General features: G+C 54.8%; 9 protein-coding genes across 9 annotated transcripts; 3 read left to right on the top strand and 6 right to left on the bottom strand.

The window, feature by feature from the left end:
- Nucleotides 1-54: 54 nt before the first annotated feature.
- On the bottom strand, nucleotides 55-2,535 carry E0L32_002869 (uncharacterized protein; the record flags this gene model as incomplete). The annotated part of the gene is made up of 1 exon (XM_031137105.1): nucleotides 55-2,535. The coding sequence occupies one exon, from the start codon at nucleotides 2,533-2,535 to the stop codon at nucleotides 55-57; it is 2,481 nt and encodes an 826-aa protein (XP_030999479.1).
- A 1,385-nt stretch (nucleotides 2,536-3,920) lies between these two features.
- Nucleotides 3,921-5,342, bottom strand: E0L32_002868 (uncharacterized protein; the record flags this gene model as incomplete). The annotated part of the gene is made up of 2 exons (XM_031137104.1): nucleotides 3,921-5,020; nucleotides 5,075-5,342. 2 exons carry the CDS (start codon nucleotides 5,340-5,342, stop codon nucleotides 3,921-3,923), a joined length of 1,368 nt encoding a protein of 455 aa, XP_030999478.1.
- Nucleotides 5,343-5,567: 225 nt separating this feature from the next.
- On the bottom strand, nucleotides 5,568-5,963 carry E0L32_002867 (uncharacterized protein; the record flags this gene model as incomplete). The annotated part of the gene is made up of 2 exons (XM_031137103.1): nucleotides 5,568-5,674; nucleotides 5,738-5,963. The coding sequence occupies 2 exons, from the start codon at nucleotides 5,961-5,963 to the stop codon at nucleotides 5,568-5,570; spliced, it is 333 nt and encodes a 110-aa protein (XP_030999477.1).
- A 1,150-nt stretch (nucleotides 5,964-7,113) lies between these two features.
- Nucleotides 7,114-8,574, top strand: E0L32_002866 (uncharacterized protein; the record flags this gene model as incomplete). The annotated part of the gene is made up of 1 exon (XM_031137102.1): nucleotides 7,114-8,574. The coding sequence occupies one exon, from the start codon at nucleotides 7,114-7,116 to the stop codon at nucleotides 8,572-8,574; it is 1,461 nt and encodes a 486-aa protein (XP_030999476.1).
- Nucleotides 8,575-9,122: 548 nt separating this feature from the next.
- On the top strand, nucleotides 9,123-11,061 carry E0L32_002865 (uncharacterized protein; the record flags this gene model as incomplete). The annotated part of the gene is made up of 4 exons (XM_031137101.1): nucleotides 9,123-9,255; nucleotides 9,344-9,466; nucleotides 10,032-10,607; nucleotides 10,673-11,061. 4 exons carry the CDS (start codon nucleotides 9,123-9,125, stop codon nucleotides 11,059-11,061), a joined length of 1,221 nt encoding a protein of 406 aa, XP_030999475.1.
- Nucleotides 11,062-11,410: 349 nt separating this feature from the next.
- On the bottom strand, nucleotides 11,411-13,595 carry E0L32_002864 (uncharacterized protein; the record flags this gene model as incomplete). The annotated part of the gene is made up of 7 exons (XM_031137100.1): nucleotides 11,411-11,591; nucleotides 11,669-12,278; nucleotides 12,362-12,924; nucleotides 13,004-13,106; nucleotides 13,179-13,226; nucleotides 13,286-13,355; nucleotides 13,446-13,595. 7 exons carry the CDS (start codon nucleotides 13,593-13,595, stop codon nucleotides 11,411-11,413), a joined length of 1,725 nt encoding a protein of 574 aa, XP_030999474.1.
- Nucleotides 13,596-14,201: 606 nt separating this feature from the next.
- Nucleotides 14,202-14,782, bottom strand: E0L32_002863 (uncharacterized protein; the record flags this gene model as incomplete). The annotated part of the gene is made up of 3 exons (XM_031137099.1): nucleotides 14,202-14,223; nucleotides 14,288-14,390; nucleotides 14,461-14,782. 3 exons carry the CDS (start codon nucleotides 14,780-14,782, stop codon nucleotides 14,202-14,204), a joined length of 447 nt encoding a protein of 148 aa, XP_030999473.1.
- Nucleotides 14,783-15,614: 832 nt separating this feature from the next.
- Nucleotides 15,615-17,814, bottom strand: E0L32_002862 (uncharacterized protein; the record flags this gene model as incomplete). Its single annotated transcript, XM_031137098.1, has 8 exons — nucleotides 15,615-15,983; nucleotides 16,037-16,054; nucleotides 16,109-16,147; nucleotides 16,208-17,072; nucleotides 17,151-17,288; nucleotides 17,343-17,394; nucleotides 17,451-17,559; nucleotides 17,611-17,814. 8 exons carry the CDS (start codon nucleotides 17,812-17,814, stop codon nucleotides 15,615-15,617), a joined length of 1,794 nt encoding a protein of 597 aa, XP_030999472.1.
- Nucleotides 17,815-18,921: 1,107 nt separating this feature from the next.
- On the top strand, nucleotides 18,922-20,747 carry E0L32_002861 (uncharacterized protein; the record flags this gene model as incomplete). The annotated part of the gene is made up of 4 exons (XM_031137097.1): nucleotides 18,922-19,269; nucleotides 19,338-19,550; nucleotides 19,604-20,465; nucleotides 20,536-20,747. 4 exons carry the CDS (start codon nucleotides 18,922-18,924, stop codon nucleotides 20,745-20,747), a joined length of 1,635 nt encoding a protein of 544 aa, XP_030999471.1.
- Nucleotides 20,748-22,072: the final 1,325 nt, after the last annotated feature.

Here is a 22,072-nt window from a genome sequence, read left to right as displayed (position 1 = left end):
CTCCTTACCAATATTCAGATGGCAACCCTCCAGAAATAAACGGTCCTGCTCCCTTTACGCCTTGTGTTCCATGGCAAACATGCCTCCATCCCATCCGTAAGCACGATGCAGCCTCCTGCCGTACCGCCGAGCCACCCGGAATGAGAGCTTGCCAATCGGATGCGGCTCGTGGAACTGAATGCTCCGGTCCAGGTCGATCGTCTCGGGCCGGAAGTGCCACACCGATCCGTAGAGCTTTTGGGCGCTGAACCCGGCCGCGCGCATGGCGTGCAGAAACTCCTTCCAGGGCACCTCGCCGGGGGTCGTGTGGAAGACCGGGTTGAAGAACAGGATCCGGAATACGCTGAGGGCCCGGGCGTCCACCTCGAGCGGAGGTTGAGGGTCCGCGGGGCCTTCATCGGAGGCTTCCTCGGGGGTCGAAGACGATGATCCAGCAGCCGCCGGACCAGGAGTGCCTCGGGTCTTGACCTTTGGCTTTGGTGTCGCCGCCGACACTTCCTTGCGAGCAGAGATTGGCTGCTCGTTGAGTTCGAATGCTGAAAACGTGTTCACGGGGGTATCTCGGTCGGGAGTGGTGAGCTTGGTGCGTTTCGCCTTGGGCGGCGGCTCGACCCATTCAGGCGTTCGGTACGGCGGCCGCCGGCGAGCAAGGAGGCGTCCTAGGCCGCTGGCCTCCTTACGGACAATCGTCAAGCGGTCGTCCGCCGCCTCCCAGAAGCTATCCAGAGCAAGCTCGGCTGCCCGAAGCTTCGCAACGTTTTGCTCGTTACGGCTCCTCTCTGTCGGATAATCAAACTTGTTGTCCGAAGGGTCCATGAGCGGCGCGAAGGGCGTGAGAACGAGGGGCATCAAGGCAAGCAGGGCCTCCCTCGTCGCGCAAATATGGCCATCCTGTACCGTTTGCGTGGTATCTTCCTGGTGTCCCAACTTGAACCGGAAGCTCCTCGCCCAAGGAAAATATGCATCAACCTGGCGAATGCATTCGCCAAGAATGGATATCTCACCAATCACCATGGCCACGTAGGGCGAGATCTGCTTCCCGGACTCCGGGTTCATTCTCACTTGCCGATCGATTTCATTGATCATCAACGGCAGGCGTACGGCCTCAAGAATCGGACCGTTTTCCCACAGTGTCTGCAGCAGCGGCAGCAGTGGCCCCTTGCTACGACTGCCGATGCCGCCTTTGACGGGTCTAGTTCTCAAAGTGTGCCCTAGCACCGGAAAGACAGTATCTTTTCTGACGAAGCTGTCCCGGAGAGGAGGCGAGGCTGGCGCTGTTTCGTCGAGCTGAGCCAATGCGCCCTTGACCACCTCGTGGAGACAGCGACGAAATTTCAGCAGAGCCGTGAGTAAGTCATCAGGCAAGTCTTTCTCCGGGACTATGTTGTCTGCATGTTTCGACTGAAGAGACTGCAGCTCCCTGGCGAATTGTTCAAGCTCGTAGAATACCTCCATTCGATTGTACGCCTCGTACACTACACTGCTGGCGTTCCGTGCGCACATCATATCCTTATGCTTCGGATCCGTGAGAAAAGGATGGATCAAACCATGGACATCTCTGATTCTTTCATCGCAGTGCTCACTCGCATCGTGAAGATGCTCCGCGAAGTAACTCGGGTCTTCACGCAGCGACAAGACGTGGTCTTCAGCACGAGCAACTTGGGCAGCGAGAAGCGACTGGATGTTGCTAAGGTCAAAACCCGCTGGGAGACGATAGGGCGCCTCCTCTGCCAAGATAGCCAAGTGAGTGGTGCCGTCGATGCCGGTAGAGGATATGGGCGGTGGCTCTTCTTCGACCGGGTGGAGCGCACTGAGGATATCTGCTGGGGGTATGTCGTGCAGCACCTTGCGGCAGCACTGCACTAAGAACTCGAGGAGTCGATCTTGGGCCTCGAGGACGAGGAGACCCTCGCCAGGGGAATACTGTTGACCGGAGCGTATCATCTCCTCAGAGCCCGGATGTTCCTCCCAGGACAGCAGTCTTCCGTAGCTCCCGTCTTGCCTGGCAGAGTTGAGCATCATCGTATACCCACTGAGGTTAACAGCGACGATGATGTAGCTGCATTTGCCCAGATTCATGGCGTCACTATCCGCAGCGGCAAAGTCGGTCGGGTGATTTCTGCCGCGGGCGTTGAGTAGGAGGAGGAGGGATGTCGCGCTTGACAAGTCTTCTTGGTTTACATAAGGCCACTTGAAGTAGTCCTTCTCCTCCGCGCCCATATCCGTGGCTTTGCGTTTGTTTTGACGGAACCAAGTGTCGAAGTCGGGTTGGTGCTTTGCCGGCATATGAGGCCAGCACTCGAGGAGGATCTTTGATCGCTGCAACTGATTCTTCTTGCGCCATCGTCTCCGGATCTTAGCCTCATGACGATGGACGATTTCGTTCAAAAGGCGATAGTTCGTAAGTACTCTCTCCACTCTTGCACTCGCCTCTTGCTGGACCTCGTCGATGGTCGAATCATCATGTTGTGCTGGCTCCGGGTGGGAGAAGAGGCTGCGGGGTTGGCGCAAAGCAACCCTACAGATGCTCTCCATCATTTCAGACTGACTGGAAAAGCTCTGCTTCGGGTTTCTGGAGTTGCCTTCAGTTTTGTGACTGAGTCCAGTTTGAGAGGGTTGAGATACCGCAGAGTGTACGGAGGATTAGAACAAAAAAGATTGACAATTTGGTCGGGACTTTAAAAGAGTAGCCTCACCTCCCGCGGTTCTGGTGGGTGGTGGCAACTGATAGCCTGGCTCAACAAGTGCCACCAAAGTTCCAGTAAACAAAGGTTGTTCCAACAAATAATCTCCGTCTGAATCGCTTTGGCCTTTGAATTCCCTTTCTCAAGAGAATAGGTTGCGAATCCTGAAAATCATGTGATGATCCCCCCGCCGGCTCCCAACAACAGTGAACCAGAAGGATGAGGGACAGGATGATGAAGTGGTCCGGGAGGAGAGATGGCAAGGTGCAGAGGGAGCTTGAATAAAAAGAAAGTTTCTCCTTCATGAACAAGGCAACCCCCTTTTACTCATCAGCTCGTGCACGGACCTTGTGGGAGTTTGTGGCGCATTTGTACTACATTAACTTTGCATGTATGAGGCTGGGTGCGCTCTGAGGCTGTACTGTGATGTCATTGATGTTTTCTTTTTATCAGCCAGGCATGTCACCAGGTCCGCCCCATTGAACACAGTATCGTTGCCAAGAACTCTGCTCGAAAGTTTTCTTCGGGCCGGTGAGTTATGGCTAAGCGTGAGAATTGGGCCAAGTGACCATTCCGACTGGTAGCGAAGTTCATGTACAAGTCACTTGCCTGCCTGAGCTGGAAAACGCCGGGAAGGAAATGCTTCGATGAAAGAGTTTGAGAACAGCAACTTCCTTGACCATTATGCACTTTGATAATCTCAAAGTTTCCTGATAATGATCTTGACCTTGTATTGCTTAGCACAAACTGCTCAGTACTTGAAGAAATGAAATACAATTGAGATGTGCTACCGTGAGATAGTGTCTCTTCTGAAAGCACAATTGAAATGGTAAACTCCGTGCATCCGGGCATATTTGATTGTATTTGGGATGGGCAATTGACAGAGAGAAAGTATTGCAGTACTGAGCTGGAAATCGGATAGCCTTAACTATAACCGTTGTATTGTTGAGCGACCCTGACTTTACTAGCTGCTCATCCGTTGTGTAAGCTGATACCCGAACCAAGCGGGCTTGACCATCGAGTGGCTGCTGCCATGTGCCGATTGCCACGTTCCAGACGCGGACAATGTTGTCTGTGGATGTCAAAGCCTTGCTATTGAGTGAGAAAACGATATCGAAACTTCGGCATTATGGCCACTAGTTGTCTTTTGGTGTAAACACGCTGATGCATACATTTAGACAGATCTGTCCAAAGATGCAATTGCTTGGACAGAACCAGAGATGTCAAGGCTGCTGATCAATATTTGGTGTGGGCCCTTCTTCCCGTCCCAGAGTAGGGCTTTCTGGTCGCTCGAGAATCTTTCGGATTGGAACCACTGGATAACTGCCGTATAGGCTTCTCCTGTAGAACATTGGCTGGTGAAATGGTCAGGAGAAGTTCTTTTGCGCATGCTGATGCCGTCGCTGCTGCGTAGGGCTGCCACCACTTGTTCCTGTGGCTGCCTGCGTAGTCGCAAATGCCACGGACGACGACGCACGGGAAGCCGCGTATGAGGCCAACCGCCTCCGTCTCAAAGCATAGAACTCTCCCAAATGACTGGCTATAACCATCGCGGGTTAGGCCATCGTTCAGAACACAATCACTCGACGCCATGTTGCCGAAGAACAAGCGTGGAGTCGTCGTGTCGCGCGGTTCCCGATGAACAATGTCCCTCGGCCTCTCGTAGCATTCCACGCCCGTAGCCCCAGGTAAGTGTAGCGTATCGTATTCAGGGCCTGGGGGTGCGAACTTCGGCTGGCTCAGAATCTTTGAGAGATGTTGACTGACTTCCGTCTCACCGAAGAAATCGTCGGCACGAAGCTTAGATAAGGCGTGAAGCAGAATATTCGGCGGCACGTTGAGGCTGTCAGGATCAAGGGAACAACCATCAGTCGTAAGCGTCCATTGCTTGACCCCACTAGACTGAGATGTCGGCTGGCTGATGACGACGTCGCCAAGCCAAATGTCAACATCTTCGTCGCGATTCGGGACTCCACTACCGACGCCGACTAAAATGCCAAACCGCAACGAGGGAATGCTGGCGGCCATCTGGCCAGCGACTGCAGCTGCTTGCCCTGTAGCCAATTGCCCAGCAGGCAAACAGGCTGCCACGATGTTGTGCTGTCCGATGCGGCCGAACGCGTAGATCTTGGAGTCGGTTGGGTTGGAGGGTAGATCGGCAAAACTGACATTGGCAAAGCGCTCGTCCATCACCGAAACCGCAGCTTCCAGTTCAATGGGCAGAGCACAAATCCAACCAATTGTATATTCTGTTGGCGCCATTGTACGTTTGTTCTCGGGCGGTCTAGCCCCGCGGGTGGACTGAGATGCATGTTGACGATTCGAATCGAGGTCTGCTACAGTAGTCAAGTTAGTCCAAAATCCGCTGCGCAAGAGATATGAAGACATACGAGATCCTGATCCTTGGCTTGCGCCTGCGTTTGCTTCAATGCCATCCATCTTTGGATTCAGCGATGCCATTCGATTCGGACAAAGTAATGAACCATCGGTGCCCTCGTGCGGGCCTGGCCAGGCCGATGTGAGGGTCTCAGCCGCAGAATCTTCGATGCAGATTCGTATCCTTTCGCAGCCTTGTGCAGTACACGTGGTCTCTCGCGTGGAATATCGCTGCCCGATATTATGCATGTCGAGCGAAGTGCTCCGCTGATTCGCTCGCATTGCGCGTATTGGGCATCCAGAGCTGAACGCTCTTTACAGGGCATCATGGCGGGGTGGCAGCACGCCCAACACACATGGTGAACCTGCAACAGCATCGACCCACTCCACGATAGGGGAACTCATTGATGGCAAGATCCATTTATTATATTGCGCTGCTATAAGTGAGTGACTGATACATGCGATGTAAGCAAACTCTGCCTTTGCTCTGTATAGCGCGTAGACCATCTAACAGTCGATGCTAATACCCCGGATCTCCTTGCCGCCAAGCCCAACACACTTGCCAACACGAGCGGCCTTCTTGTCCTTGTTGCACCCGTCAGAGTAGATGGTGGCTATAGAGAACTAGAGTTAGTGCGCTGCGTCTGCCAACGCTGGGATCATTATCAGCGACATACCGGTGCAGCCGTCGGGAATGGCCTTCATCTTGATGCTCTTGGCGCCGGAGTGCACGTTCTTGCACTCGTTGTGGTGGTGGCCCGGGCGAGAGTCCACGTTCTCACTGGTAGTGCCGGAGGTGCCCTTGCAGCCCACTTCAGTCCAGCCAGTGAGAGTCACCTTGCCGGCATCGGCGCCGACGGCGAGGGCGACGAGGAAAGAAGCGATGATGCTGTTGACACGCATGATGTAGTCTGGTTTATAAGAATAGGGAACAGAGAATGCTACTGCAGTAGTGTTTAGAGCAGAGGGCTTGGGTGGTTGTTGTTGATTCAATAGATCAAAATGAGGTTACAAAGAAGTGCCTTCTGTCTACTCTTTTATAGACTATGAGGCATATGACGATGCGCCGTTTGATTCCTAATGTCTCGAACATCAATGTGCGAAGCCATCTCATCTCGACAATGCATCTCCACATGAAGTTGCTATTGTCAGATTCCTTACCCACATTGCTGCATTTCCATTTTGACTTAATTTACTTCACAAGCTGTTATTGGCACTTAGATCAATACCTTGCCGTGATTAGAGCCGACTGTTGACCGCTGCCTCTGTAAGATTCCGCATGTTCGTCGCGGACAGCACTGGAGATAAGCTGCAGCCGTTTCCACAGTTGAGATTGGCATGGTTGAAAGAGGGTTAATGGTGCGCAATCCCCACAGCTGCTGCCATCAATTTAGACAAGCTTTGCGTGCCGGTCAGCGATAGGTTGAATTCCGAGCTCCATCGATATTTCCCCGGCTTTCTGTGCTGGCTACGACGTTTCTGAGAATGGGCAACTGCAGATCTGAGGGAGCAGTAGGGCTGAGAATCAGGCCCAGAGACCAGTGGAGACAGACATAAAAATAGCAAGACTTGAATTAGGATTGAGGATGCCGGCATCGATACGACTTGTCATCTTACTTACTGAACTTGTTGGCAATGCTACCTGCAGTGGAAGTGCGTCGGGTGCTGTAAGAGGAGAAAACACGGCATGACCGATGATGAAGAGGGAAAAATGGAAACGCTGCAGGAGGAAAGAAAGGTGTTAGTCTGAAGGAACAACAAAATGCACAACGCGAAGTACAATTGCGTGGTGAAAGGTCACAGGGAGTGAACTGTCGCCGATGTTCCCCCCAAGACAGCCATGTATTTGGCTGCCAGCTGGCAGCCAAGTGGGGGTTGAAGGTTGTCAAAAAATTGCCAAGGTGAACCGGTCCCAGCCGAGCAATCATTCTCGCGCAAATCGTCAGCTAGCCACACTTGCAAGGTGCGTGCAGTCTCACTCACTCCATAGCTCACCATTTCACCTCACCCACTCCCAGAAGAAGACGATGATGCGCCCGTCCAACAGCCAGCAATGACGCGGCGCAACGACGGCGGCGCGGCGGCCGCAGCAGCAGCGGATGACGGCGGCAGTCTCCTCCCCTTCCCGCCGCCCGGCGAGGAGGTAGGCGCCGGGATCCTGCCCGTCCTGCCGCCCGGCACAGAGGTCGCCATCCCGGACAAGAACCCGCGCTCCAACGCGGCGACCGCCGCCACGGCCGCCGGCGTGCGCGCCTTCACCGCCCAGGCCGTCGCCTTTTACTTCCGCGCCCCGGTCAAGGCCTTCTTCCGCACGCGCGTCGACTACCTCGCCTACGCCCGCTCCGTCCAGCAGGCGCAGCAGGCGCAGGCCCGGGCGGGCGGCGACGGCCACCTCTCCTTCGCGCGGCGGCTGGCGCTGTGGGCGCGCGGGACCACGCCGGGCGTGCTGACGAGCGCGATCAAGCACCACGGCTGGCGCGTCGTGCCGGACCAGGTGCTGCCCCCGCTGCTGGCCAACGTGGGCGTCGGCGCCGTGCTGTACACGAGCTACCTCCAGATTCTGGGCCGGCTGCACGAGGAGAGCGCCAAGGCCAGCCGGCGCGTGTACCCTCCGCCGGACCCCACGGCCACCTTTGCGGCGGGGTTCCTGGCCGGCAGTATCCAGAGCGTCGTAGCGGCGCCGCTGGACGCGATCCAGGCGCGGTACGACCACCGGCAGCTGTTCGCGGGCGAGGCGGGGAGTAATGGCGGCAAGCCGCAGAGCATATGGGCGTTCAGCACGGCCAAGCTGCGCGAGATCGGCTTCCGCGGCATATTTGCCGGCTGGGGCCTGTCGTGGATGAAGGACAGCTTCGGCAACGCGGTGTTCTTCAGCACGTTTGAGTACGTCAAGGCGCAAGGGTATTACAAGTTTGTGAGGTGGTACTACGGCGGGCTCAACGAGGACCTCTTGGACATATTGGCGCGCAAGCGGCCGACGCACGACCACCGCCTGCGGACCGAGGGTGCTGACCCAGGCAGCGCGCCGCTGATCATCCGACCGCACTACGCGATCGAGCCAGCGTTCCTGCTGCTGGCCGGCGTCAGCGCGTCGGTCGCTCAGCAGGTGCTGCTCCACCCGCTGACCAACATACAGATGGAGCACTGGGACCACCTGGAGGATCTCGACGAGAAGGCGCGCAAGCTGAGAGAAAGACGAGCGAAAGAGCAGCAACTGAAGAACAACAGCGAAAGTGCTACCAACAGCCCAGCCAAACCGAGACGGCGCTGGCGCATGCTTCGGGCGTACTACCACGCCTACCAGGAGACGTGGCAGCAGTGCAAGGGGCAGGCGGCGGCCGAGGGCCAGAGCGTGTCGCGGTGGCTGTGGAGAGGGTTCTGGTGGAATACCATCCGGCAGGTGCCCAGCACGAGCGCGGGCCTGATCATATTTGAGCTGGTGCGGCGCAAGTACGGCTTCGACGAGGGCGAGGTGCGGATCACGCGGGATGGCTACGACATTCTGCTCAAGTGAGGTGGCACTTCCCTGTTCCCTGTATCTCTATTGTCTTTATTAGATCGGCGTTTTATGGCTAGGGACGCGGCTTAGAGGTTTGATACGGTGCGTTTCTAGATCCAAGATCTTGTATCTCCTATCAATCCAGATCCATCTTCTCTTAGATTGCACCCAGAACGAGGGCTCTGTTTAGATGCGGTTCAGATCATGGATGGGAACCTGCAATCTCAGGGTCCTGAGACAGCCTCAGACAGGTCACTAATTTTGTGGACCTTAGCGTGGGTGTCGCCGCTAACGACTCATCTTGTCACTAACAGTAGCACCTGAAGGTCGCGGTCGCACTGGAGTATAGCGGGCATCTAGCGCTCTAGGGCTACGATCATGACCTCATCGAAATGCTGGGAAGAGTTATGATACTGAGAAGACGTCATCCAACACCGTCGCCGATATGGTTAATACAAAAGGCTTCGCATGTGTGTACGGATTGATCTTTTCCCCAATAGGCAGACAAAGCAACTCAATATTACCAGACAACCAAGATTCAATCTCCAGACACTTCAAGCATAATGACTTCCAACGTGAGTCCCGGTGGAGTCGGAGGCAAGTCGTCTCAGCACCAGACACCTGCCAACGCCCACCTCGGCGAGGACAAGCCCAAGTTGTTTGATGAGCAGGGCGCCATTGGCAAGCAGTTCACCGGTATGCTGCTTCTCTCGCTCCTCTCTCTACCCTATGAAAGAAAGGAGGAATCGAGTCAGTGCTGACCCGTGCACTTGCACCGTATCAGAACAAGGAGCTGTGGGAGGCGCCGCTCAAGCCATCGGCGGGCCTTTCGACAAGGAGGGCGCCATTGGGAAACAGTTCACGAGTGAAGGAGCCATCGGAGGGGCAGTGCAAAACAGCATGGGAGGTACGAGTAAGAAGAGCAATTAAGGAGCTGGGTTTAAGTAGTGAGGAATTGTCATTCGGCGTTGACCTCAACCGACTTGGTGTACCACATGGAATCTAGTCTACTCATCGTTGACACTGCCGCCCAAAAACCCTTTATGTGGCCTGATCTAACTTTGCATTCGCTTTCCTCGGGAGACTCAGATCCCTGTCTGACATCACTGGGTGAGAAAGAAGGATGCCCGAATACCGAAGAGATTGCTTCCGTCCTGCCTGCCTCATACTCCCAAGCAACACCAGCAATCACGGCCAGCTTCCTCAGCCGACAATGATATCGAGTAGGAGCAGCCGCTCTCTCGAATGGCTTGCTTAAAACTCGTCTTCTGCTCTCCCATGCCCTCGATGTTCTCTTGTCCCCAGAACTTCATTGCTGCTTCATCGCCATCCATATCTTGTTACACTGACTTCACCACTATTCTTGCTTCCTCCCATCATCATTCACAGACTTGCATCGCTTCAGCACGTTCTACCCTTTTCCCTTTACACCATGACTATCCCAAGAACCATTTGGTCCTTGCTTTTCCCAGCCTTCGTGGCTCAGGCCGCTGTCAATTCAACTGTTGTCTTGGCTGCCGATGCACTTGACGACAACGATCTCTCTCCAATCCAGTGGCAAAATGTATCTGCATTCCCAGATGTCAACGGCGTCTTCAAGATCGACAAGTCGCCAGATATCTCGGAGTCTCACCTCATTCACCTCAATGCAAGCTTCCAGCCGCACGTCGCCGTCCTCTCTATTGCTGTCAAAAACAATATCTACACCGCTGGTACTGAGCCAAAGAACAACAAGGCAGTGCAGATTGACCTTCTTCCCGGCTTCAGCCTGACCCGCCAGGGGGGCATTCAGACCGACGGCAAGTGGTATGCATGCCTCTACCTGTACGAGCTGCAGTTTGCCGAGCTGGAGAGAATCGTCTCCGCGGCCGAGAGCACCTGCCCTCGGCCTGTCTTGACGTACGAATGCGGCAGATGGCTCAGGGGTGCTGGCGATCGGCTCCGTGAGCACATCACCGTGACTGACGGCAAGATCTCGTGCCCTGAGATGGACTCCAACGAGAGATGCCGCCCCCGGTTCGTGTCGGAGAAGCCCAGGCAGCAATCTTGTGAGTGTCCCTGTTCTTGACCCATCTTCACTGAATCCTCGACAACTCGGCTGACCCCAAGCTAGCTTTGACCACCACACAGTACAATCAAGCGTTGGGCAACACACCTTCCACCATCTTCCAGCTCTACACTAACGAGCCCGAGACCCTCATTGCGAAGCATCACGAGCCTTACGATACCCCATGGCTTGTTCAGACCATTTGGACTCACATCGATGCAGAGTCTGGTCAAATCGCTGTGGCCCCAGCAAACGACACTACCACAACAATCACTTGCATTCGACCATACTCTGTCCATCCTGACTACGCCATGCCCGGGGCAGCCAAAGTAGGCAAGCCTGGCACGGACAAAGATGCCCAAGACGACAAGAATGATACCAAGGTTGACGAGAACAACCATCATGGACATCCCGAGAACGCGGCACCTTCTCTCATCTACGCCACGGCGAGCTAGGCACTCGCCATTGTCGTCTTCATGGCTTATGCCTTTTTTCTTTGACTTGGTCATGAGGTGGTATCGTCCTGTTGCCGTCATCTTTTTCTTTCTCTTGGGGGCCGGAGATGCTTGGCTTGAGGAGAGCATGGATGTTTTGCGTTGTCTTGGTTGTACTTAGCATCAAGGGAGTCTTGTAGGCTTGGGAAAACATGGCCTGATGAGGGAGTAATATCTTGATTTTTCCATTTCACTCCGTCTTGTGTGCTACGTGTTGTTGGCCACGTTTCTTCCCGATTCAGTCCTGAGCTACGATATTCCCCCTCTTCGTGATTGTTAAAGGTACCACCAGAGTCACCCGGATTGATATCTAAGCAGCGAGCTCGTCGCCAGGTCGAGTATTAGTCCTCAAGTCTGTCGTAACAACCTTTTCAGTCACTTTGCCATCGGCCTGCACAATGACCTTGTCGACCTTGAGCGACGCCTTGACTGGGTTCGGCTGGTCGTACACCCATTCCAGCTGCTCCAATGTTCGGCCTTGGGATTCGACACTGTAAGCCAAGGAGCGGTGTGTTAGCGGCGCATGATCCATCTATGTCCTTTCCCAAGTACAAACGCGGATACGTACCCAAAGATGTACCACATCAACGCCTCAATAATGTCCCACCCGACAAAGATGTAAATGTACTTGTAGCCAATGTTCTGCAGCGCGATCGGGCCCGCGAACTGGTTGATAAAGTTCATGGCGTTGACGATGAAGGCCGAAGCAGCGAGACCCTTGGCGCGCATCGTCGTCTCGAGAGCCTCGGTAGGAACGGCCGCCTGGAGGGGAGTGTAGGTAAAGGAGAAAACGACGTTGAACAGGAAATACGCGGCGAGCGCGCCCTTCGCGTACGATGTCTGGATCTCGCCGTCTTCCCTCTGCTGCTTGTCGAGCGCGGCCGAGAGGCCCGAGTTGACGGCCAGGGTGGCGGCGCAGGCGAGCGTGCCGAAGACGAGCACGGGCCGGCGGAGCATCTTGTCCGTCAGGGTGACGGCGATGCCGGCGCCGATGGCCGACACGACCGAGGTCAACAGGTTGTAGCCGAGCTGCTGGCTGACGGTGTTGACGCCGATGTTGGCGAAGATGACGGTGTTGAAGTAGCCGAGGCCGTTGCCCGAGAACTGCCCGAAGATGGAGATCATGAGGACCTGGGCCATGCGCCAGCGGCCGGCGTGGGAGAAGATGAGCGGCCGGTCTGGAGGGAGAGAGGGTATGAGTGTGTGCTACATGTAGCGCGGCATGGGGGTTAGGGGTGTGAGTGAAAAGAAGGTTACGTACAGTCAAAATCACGCTTGTCGATACCGTCGCGCCGGATGTGCTCCTTCATCTCCTCGACCTCGAGCAGCACGAGCCGCGAGTTGGGGTCGCCGTTACCGTGGTACCGCACAAGGAAGTCGACAGCCTCCTCCTCGTGCCCGTTGGCCATGAGGAACCGCGGCGACTCGGGCAGGGTGAAGACGGCGGCGATGACGATGACGCACGCGAACGCCTGCAGGATCAGCGGCACGCGCCACGAGTAGTCGCTGTCGATGAAGTTGGTGCCGTAGGTCACGGCCGCGGCGGGGATGCTGCCGCCGAACCAGCCGCAGTTGTAGAAGCCCGTGCACCGGCCCCGCCAGTGCGGCGGGGAGATCTCGACGGCGTAGGCCGGGGCCGCGACGGTCATGACGGCGATGCCGACGCCCAGGACGAAGCGGCCGACGACGAACTGGGCGATGTGCGACGAGGTCGAGATGATGATGACGCCGATCACGATGACCCATGCCCCCGCGAACATGGCCTTGCGCCGGCCGAAGCGGTCCGAGAGGATGGCGGCGAAGGGGGCGGCGCACATGGAGCCTCTACGAGTCGGGTCAGTGGTGAGTGATTGTTCTTGTTGATGGTTTTGGGGCTTGGGTAAAGACATTGCGTGAGACTTACACTGTGTACAGGGAGAAGATGACAGAGACCTTGGGGCCGGTGGTGCCGCTGTGGAAGGTGTTTTGGAAGTGGCTCATGGCCAGGACGGACGTCATGAGAGAGCCTGCCAGGATGGTTAGTCTTTCTATTGTGTTTCAAGGGTCCAATGCTGGATTGGATGTTGCGAGGCTCATACCATCGTAGCCGTTTGCACAGGCGCAGCAAAAGGCGATGAAGATTGCAACTGGTGCGCGTAAGATTAGAGAACACACTCCCTCCACAACTCGATGCGACAAGGCTCACAGTAGAGTTGTCGCGACTCCTTGCTCCACTTCTTGATCTTGGTCTCCTGCGTCGCGGCAAACAGCTCGGCCTGTATGTGTGGAGTGAGAGCGCGCGGTTAGCGGATCCGAACGCCATCAACTGCCGGACTCGGCGCCGACTCCCTCGGAGAAAAACTCACATTATGAACGGTCTTGGCATGCGCCCCTTCGATTTTGGCCGTGACACCTGCACCCTCCACGACGACCGGGTAGTGTTCCTCTACCTGCGCTCCTGGCTTCCCCTCATGCTCGGCTTGCGCTCCGCTACTGCTCTTGATTTCGTCGGCCATGATATTTGAGCTCCGGATGGAAGTGAGGAAGAATGAAGGCCTTCATCATGGAAAACAATCCTCTTTGATGAAATGCTCTTCTTGTGATTATAAGGAGAGGTCAGACCCCGGCTCGGGTGTAATTTGGACTTCCCTTTTGGGACGATTCTTAGGAGGCGGAGGTGCTTACTCCGTGGTACCCAATCGGGATTAGTGGGCGGCGAGGTTGACAGCGGTAATAGAGGCCGGGGTCTTAAACACGTCAGTGATTCAGTACGGACCTATCAGACAACTCGTTTGCACTTTCGGGAGCCGGAAACACGACTAGATCAGATGGATCAGAAACAGATCGAGGCGAGATAGAGAATCTAGGCCTCCTTGAGAATGGCTTGAGCCTTTTCCTACAGCTGCTACGAGACGGACCCGGGATGGCGGACCGAGATTCTTTAGAGTGTAGTGAGATTATGGGGCAAAATGCTCTGCTAGACTCTATGTATCCTTGTATGGTCTGATGTCTTTGTTTAGGTGTTTAGGGATGATAATGAACGTGGGTTGGCCAAAAGAGCGCCTGCACAAAACTCCAGACTCCTATTCCGCGCTATGCAATCCTCGATCAAACGTCAGAATCTAGTAGGGCTTCTGGCCAGACCTGTGGTTGTATGTTAGCGGGAAACTCTTGTGTCGATAGAGAAGCCTGTAAAGGGTCAACTCACCAGTTGCCAGGGGGAGAGTAGCGGCCGACGACAAAGACTCCGCCTTTCTTGTCGGTGGCAGAGGCCATGCCGACCTTGGTAGTGCTGTGCCACATGCACTGGGCTAGACAGAGGCGAAATCATATCAGTACTGGGTGGGTCGAACTCGGAAACAGGGGAAGGGCTAGACTCACTGTAGTGGCCAAAGTCGGCAAAGTTGCCCTCGCCAATCTTCTCGCCGTGGTACTTGGAAGCCTCGTTCATCCAGCTGTGGGCAGCGTTGGCGTAGGGGTCCTTGTAAGGGCCGGGCTGGGCCCAGCCCCAGAAGAGGTTCTCGCCCTGGTTAGGTCGCTGGTCGCCCTTGGAGTGCTCCATGTGGCCGACGTCCTTGGCCAGGTGGTCAGCCCACTTCTGGGCCTCCTGGCAGAGCTTCTGGTCCCACTCGAGCGGCTTGAGGTTCTTGCCCTTGCGGCCGTCGTTCTGGACCTGGAGACCCTTCTGCTGATCGGGAGTCATTCTGGCGCGTGGGGTTTGGGTGAGGGTTGGGAATAACTTGTAAGTGAAGTTGGGTGTTGTAAAGCACGGTTGCAATCAAGGAATTAGCTTTGGTTGTTAGTGTGTTTGTGTAAAAGACAAGATCCGGATTGGACGGTGCGGGACGTGTTACCTTTATACATCTTGAGTTTTCATAGTCATCGATCCATGTAGCCCACGATCAAAAGGCACGAAAACCACAGGCACCCAGCCTTCTCCAGAATAGTTGTAATGAGAAGGCGGACGCGTGGCTGGTGTAGTCAGATCGCATCACGACACACTAGCTGACTTGACATGTATGGCCTACCAATAAGACTTTGTGAGATACATGGTGACACTTTGCAGGGCTATTATCAGAACCTGTCAGCCGAAATGACCACGGCAACGAATGGTACCGCGTCCCGCCAAAAGGAGTGACCGCAGACACAGTGGCCAAGTGTATGACAGTCGTGGCGGGGGCGGCGGGCGCCTCCTGATAAGTATGGATGGTAAGCAAGGTGGTACCTACATCAGCTGCGGTGCTTACTCTGTCCTGCCTTTGGATGCGCAGCCCCGAGATTCCGTGTGGCGCAAGTTTGCAAAGGGTTGGTGAGATTATGAGCCTTACCACGTGAACTCATTCGACTGACCTAAGATGGTGCTTACCGTCCACAAAACGGACCTTGGAAAAGGTGCACGCTGGCTGCGTTACTGCAGAGGTTTGAAATCAATCAGGCTAAGATTCTCTGGCCATACTGCTGTAAATCGCACGCATGCAATCGAATTAGTTGTCGTCAAACTAAGCTACCCAATACCACATTAAACCCTTGCCGCTTTACAAACCAAGCTCATCTTGCTGAAACGGTGCTTTCATTGGATACCAATCATTCCAGGCGTTGCAGTTCTCGTCAATATCCTCCAGCTTCATCACCTCCGGTATCTTACTCTCTTGCTCCAAGAATTGTATGCTCATGCCCTGCGACACATGCCAGGCGACGTGACAGTGGAAGACCCACGCGCCAGGGTTGTTTGTGTGGAAAGCGACAACAGACCAGCCGTATGCGGGGAGGACGGTCGTGTCGCGGCGGGTGGGATTGAATCCATTGAGGCGGCCTTTGTCAGACCCGGGATTGTAAGCCCTGAAGCTATGCTCTCTCGGCTTGGCAAGCGGGTCAGATGACCCCAAGACTAAGATATCGTGTCCCTTTTTGAGGTCAGTACGGGGTTTCTTCTAAGTCGCAGAGAAAGGAGGCTTACATGGAGATGCATCGGATGCTATTGTGATGTTAGCTCTTGAAGAATTTAGCAGAAGTGTATCAAAAGACTTACGGGTATGGGAGAATCATTCTGAATAAGCCAGAAGGCCCACTAGATACCCATCAAGTTAGTTGCGGAAAAGATGAGAGCTTGTGGCAAATGTGCGCTTACTGTTTCCTCCCCTGGGACATGAATTACATTCTCCCCGGCATTCATCTCAAAGACCTTGTCCGACTGGACGTATCGAAGTGTAGGCTGACCCCACGATATGTTCATGGGTGTATTGTTGATAGGCCAGAATACCCGCGCGATGCTGTCCTCCACTCTCAGCTTGACATCAAGGATCTCCTCTGGCGAGCCTTGGAACTTGTCTAGCGGGGGAATCTTCTGCACCACCGGCTGGAAGCCGAGATGATCGGCACAGAGCGAGTCTGGCGGCGTTGCTCCGTAGTCTTTGGGGAGCTTGTGTGCCGCACCTTTATATGAGACCACCGCAGCTGGGTGGCTGTTGCGCGATGAGCCACATGGCGCACTAGAAAAGGTGGCGTTGATCCAGTACGTGGCCACTTCCTGATCAGCTTCGATCACGATGTCGTATCGTTGACCTATCGACATGTACACGCTGTCAACCCGTACCGGCTTCACGGGAACCATGTCTGTTGCGATGATCCAGAAGGAGTGTCCTGATATGCTGACGGTAAATGTGTTCTCAACTGAGTGGTTGATCAACCTCAGACGGTGCTTGGCGCCCTTGGTGAGAACGACGGTGTGGTAGTCGCCGCCTGGGCCCCTCGTGTTGACGTTGAGTCCGTTGAATAAGACATTGTCGCTTGGTGGCGACGATCCGGGAACATTTTCACGGTATGGGTTGCGGGGGTCATTGACGCGCGACACGATGGCGTCTACACCCATGTGATACCAGTCACCGATTAGCAAAGGGCCGAGGTCGATGTCGTAGTTGAGCGAGGCAGGACCGTTGATGACTATGGCCCCCAAGACCCCATTGCCGTACTGGGCCGAGAAGTGAGAGTGGTACCTGGTCAAGGACATGATGGTCAATAAGTGGAAGGTTGCCAATATTAAGTCTCGCGGGTCATTCTCTGGGTCGGCTTACCATGCCGTCCCATACTGGGTGGCTAGAAACGAGTACCGCTTTTGGCCGCCAGGTGGGATCGGACAACCGGTGACGCCGTTCGTGCCGTCTTGCGTGCAGCTATACAGTTGTCGGATTCCGTGCCAGTGGACCGACGTCCTGCTTTCGTCAGCATTGAAGGCACCATGAGAATTGAGCTACTGGCATGCTCACCCATTTGTTTGCAGTCGATTGACTACAGTGATGGTAATGCGGTCGCCCCAGTCTGAAAGCATAGTTAAGCGGTTGATTTCAGAGACACAGACGGTGCAACATCATTACCTGCGTTAATGATCGGGCCGGGAAACTGGCCATTCACTAGCATCGCTTTCTTCTTGACCGCACCATCGCCACCGATAAAGTTGTCGACTTCTGTCAACACGAACGTATACTGGCAAAAGTTAGCTATAGGCAATATGTGGACCTTGACCACGCCACCTACAGTTCTCTCTCTTCCCGTTACCGGGGTAAGGTCCTCGTAGTCGGTATTGATATCGATGGAATCTGTCCAACAACCCCGATTGCGTGCGTTGTTGCAAGTGGTTCCTCCTGGTGTCGATACCGATCTGTGCCGTGCACATACTGGGGCTACACTGAGGTCCAAGACGAGGAGATAGACTAACGAGCGTAGCAAACGTGCGATCATCTTGACGGCTTGGATATGGAGTCGAGATTAAGACGGTTCGGCATCACCGAAGAAAGCAAGAACTGACGAGAAGAGGAGGATTTGCTTCCGAGCAAATCATGTGGTGGTCGAATCCAGTTAAGCACAACTACAAACTGAGTCACTGAGTACGATGCCTGGCACTTGCACCTCGTAACCCTGCATTGATCTCTTTGCCTCATGGCTTTGGATGGTACTCATATAGAGCATGCATAATTCCCTCCACCTCCACCAGTGGGATAAGCTTCCGTTTCAGTTTCAGGATGTCACCTGCATTCAGTCATCCAGCTGCGCTTATTGGTGGGCCCGGCATCCCCAGATTGTCCGTAGGAGTCGCAATTGAATTGTGCCTAGTCTTGTATTACTTGGAGCAATGCGAGAATGTCAACTGACTTGATCACCAGTCTTCCCACTTGTGCAGTACCGGCGATCTTCGTTGAAAGTAGACGCAAATATCCCTAACTGACAATTGCAGTTCTTTCATGTTCGTGCAGGCTGAGAACTATGATTATTGCTCTCAATCTTGGTTCTCGTAGTTGAATATCTCTTTCGAAAGATGGTTGATGTCGTGGCTGCGGTGAGGATGGAAAGTGCGTAGAGTGACTAGCTGAATGAGTACGCATGCAGGCCTTGACAGAATTTATATCTATTTTGCAGTTCTTTCTGTTTGGCCAGGCCCGGCATCGCATTCGGAATATCAGGATGTGGGACATCTGAGAGCATCACGTCACTGCGCACTTATCTCCGAAGACTTGCCAACTCCCCGAGGTTCCCACCTTGGCGGAAAGGGTGCTAGTTATCGGAAACAACCCGGAAGTGGATCCCCGATGCTCGGTCATGGCCTTCGGGTAATATTTTATTCGTGATTTTCTTTTCCATCCAGGAGTTTAACCACTTCTCAAGCGTGCGTTCTCTCATTCCACAAGCCCAGAGAGATCCTGATGCTCCCTCTGCGTTGCTGATTGTGCGCTACCAGGAGAATCACCTATTCTTTATGACTGCCAAAGCTTGTGCCCAGCATCTTGGCATCGATAGTTCCCGAGAGCCGGTATCGGTCGGCTGTCGCGGATATCTCCGAGCCACTACGCAATGAGGGAAGACGACGAGAAGGACGCGATACGGCGTGTTGGCAGTAATCGAGCGCCTGTGACTGACACCCGTGATTTGAAGTCGACTTCTGAGCTAGAGACGGCAAGTGACGAGGAGGCAGGATCATGGAGCCCAGACGACGAGCGACCTGCCGGTAGTGAGCGCCGAGATATTGGGTCGGTTGACCCGAACGGCGCCGGGAGGGCAGATGCGGCTACTACCGCCGGACCACGAACAAGAGTCTGGCATGGCGTGTGCAGTCTGCTCATGTGGTCTCCTAAGGCTTGCCGCTATGACCCTGATAACCCGCCTCGCCTGTCTCTTGGGCTGAACATCCTGTTCGGTGCGGTAAGTCGACAATTCTGAGGAGTACCGTTACCAAGACTCCATGGGATACTTGGCTAAAAACTAGCCAGGCTGCTATGGTCACTGTGGCCAATCTGTACTACAACCAGCCTATTCTCAACCGTATTGCCGAGACTTTTGGAGTTAGTTTCGAGCAGTCGTCGACCATTGCAACTTTAACCCAGGCCGGCTATGCTGCTGGACTCCTCTTGATTTGCCCTCTCGGCGACGTGTTCCCTAGGCGGCCCTTCATACTGTGCTTGATTGCGTTCACCGCAACTATTGTAAGTACCTCTCCCGCAATGGCCTGTGGATGTCGTACTGACTGGACAACCAGTGGCTTGCTCTTTGCCTTTCGACTTCTTTCAACCTGTTCCGCGGTATTTCATTCGTAGCCGGTTTCACCACGGTCACGCCGCAGCTCATGCTTCCGTTGGTTGGAGAACTCGCACCGCCACACCGCAAAGCGACATCAATGTCCATCGTGGTCTGTGGCTTGGCGCTAGGCATGCTCGTCGCCCGTGTGCTCTCTGGCATCGTCGCGAACTATACTGACTGGCGCAACATCTACTGGGTCGGGTTCGCTCTGCAGTGGACTCTCCTTACCCTGCTCTTCCTTTTCCTGCCCGACTATCCCTCCAAGAACCCCGATGGTCTAAACTATATCCACATGCTCTGGACGATTGCGAAGCTTACTGTCACGAAACCTGCGCTGTTGCAGACGTGCATCATTGCTTTCTGCATGAGCGCCGTCTTCACCTCTTACTGGACGACATTGTCCTTTCTGTTGTCGTCAGCGCCCTACTTCTACCCACCTATCGTCATTGGTCTCTTCGGCCTCATTGGGATCTTTGCGATCTGCTGCGGCCCAGTTTACAGCCGCTTCATCATGGATAAGCTAGTTTACCATAACTCGGTCGTCATCGGAGTCGCACTGACCATGGTTGGCGTATCCATCGGCCTCTCGACAGGCACATTCACCGTCGCTGGACCGATCCTGCAGGCCATGCTGAACGACTTTGGAAACCAAGTCAGCACGATTGCGATGCGCACCGTCATCTACAGGATCGACCCCAAAGCGTCCAACCGGATCAACACGGCCTATATGCTGGCAGCATTCAGTGGCCAGCTTACTGGAACCGCGGCAGGGAATAGGCTATACGCTCAGGGTGGCTGGAGATACAGTGAAGGACTAAGCCGTAAGTTGTTGCTTTGCTTGCCGGCCCTCCCTCCGCCGAGAAACAAAGTCGGGCTAACCCGGGTTGCTAGTGGGCTTATTAGGCTTTGCACTCCTTGTCACATTGGCTCGAGGTCCGAAGGAGACGGGCTGGGTTGGTTGGGGAGGGGGCTGGGGTTTCTGGAGGGATGACCTGCCGCCGCGAAAGCCAGAGGTTGCCGCAACTGCTGACGTGGAGGCGACAGCCGACTCCCATGGGTTAGGTGTACCAGTGGAAGAAACGAAGGGAGCCAGGCCAAAGTAGATCTGGCTTTACTAGACATTTCAAACATAGTTCAGTCTTCGGAATAGATGCATACAGCCGCCACCACTGAATGGATCTCTTCGCCTTATCTTGTGTGCCATCTCGGAAAGGCGTGCAATTATCGCCAAGAGTCGGTTAGTCGTCAGAAACATCGTTCGGTCGCCGCCCAATTATCGTATCTAGAAAACGTGTTTCAGCCTTTGGATCTCTTGGCTGGCACTGTAGCCGCACCTGGGCAGGCTGGGCGCGGGCGGTTCGTGGCGCGCTGGTCTGGCCAAGCTTGCCGCTTGTTCGTACTACACACCTGCGTTCGATCCCGTGAAACAAGCTCAAAAGCTAAGCTGCCAGTTCCGGAGCTAAGTGTCTCTGGACCGGCATGTTGATCCGAACATTTGTCTCTCAACTTTCAGGCTGGGTGAGAGGGTTTCGAAGGCGCCGTCTGCTCGTCTTCTCAATACCTAGGAGTAGCGCCTCCCTAGATTCCCCAGAGTCCGGAGTGTTCCAGGCTGGGCCATTTGCCCCTAGCACGGACGAGTAAATTTCGGGCCCGGTGTTGGCCCTTGGGTGCGCCATCGTGAAAAGTCGGCCGACTAAAACGATTGCGCCATCGCTGTGCCAAGAACAATTCCCATCCCTGGTCTTGTTCACTGGCGAATCGAGGTAACATGCTCAACCAACGAGCCACTATTCTGCGCCCGCATGCATGCCCTCACACGAAAGATTTCCGGAGTGAGCCAGAGGACAAGCTTGTCTCAATCGACCTGGAGTGGCAATCGGACCGCGACATACAAACCTTGGAGCAGGCGACGCTCATTGGGCTCGGTATTGGCGATATGGCCACTTTCCCCTCGTCTTGGCTCTGCTTGGCTTGCACGCCAAGACGCTTGGCTCACGCCGGTTGCTGACTGCCATGGTCACCAAGCATCAGAAGACCCGGCTCCGACCCGTTTGCGCTCACCGAATGAGCTTCCCGATGCAGTCTGGACAATGTCTGGGCGCCAAGGAGCAAGGTCTGTCATTAATCATGTAAGTATGATATTGGAGGGTGCATTGATATATGTATATTGCTTGTCTATCTCTTGGCATCGTCTCGCAGCGCGCGTCTCGCACAGTTGGATTGCACGAGACGAGGAACAATCGTAAGAGCCGCAACACACGGAGGAAGGGAACTGTGTAGTAACCGGGGGCAGACGGAGAGGACGATGCTGGATGAAGTAAGCGGCCCCGGATTTTGGTCCGTCAATGTTGTATCGGAGCGGCGCCGCCATCGCGCCTAGATACTGCAGATGCTCAATTTTTCGCACATACCAGTACTTACACACACA

This window comes from Thyridium curvatum, assembly GCF_004353045.1.
Source record: "Thyridium curvatum strain D216 chromosome Unknown NODE_12_length_601061_cov_81.036774, whole genome shotgun sequence".
Taxonomy (NCBI): domain Eukaryota; kingdom Fungi; phylum Ascomycota; class Sordariomycetes; order Thyridiales; family Thyridiaceae; genus Thyridium; species Thyridium curvatum.
Note: the sequence above shows the minus strand (reverse complement) of the source record. Positions and strands in the feature narration are given on the sequence as shown.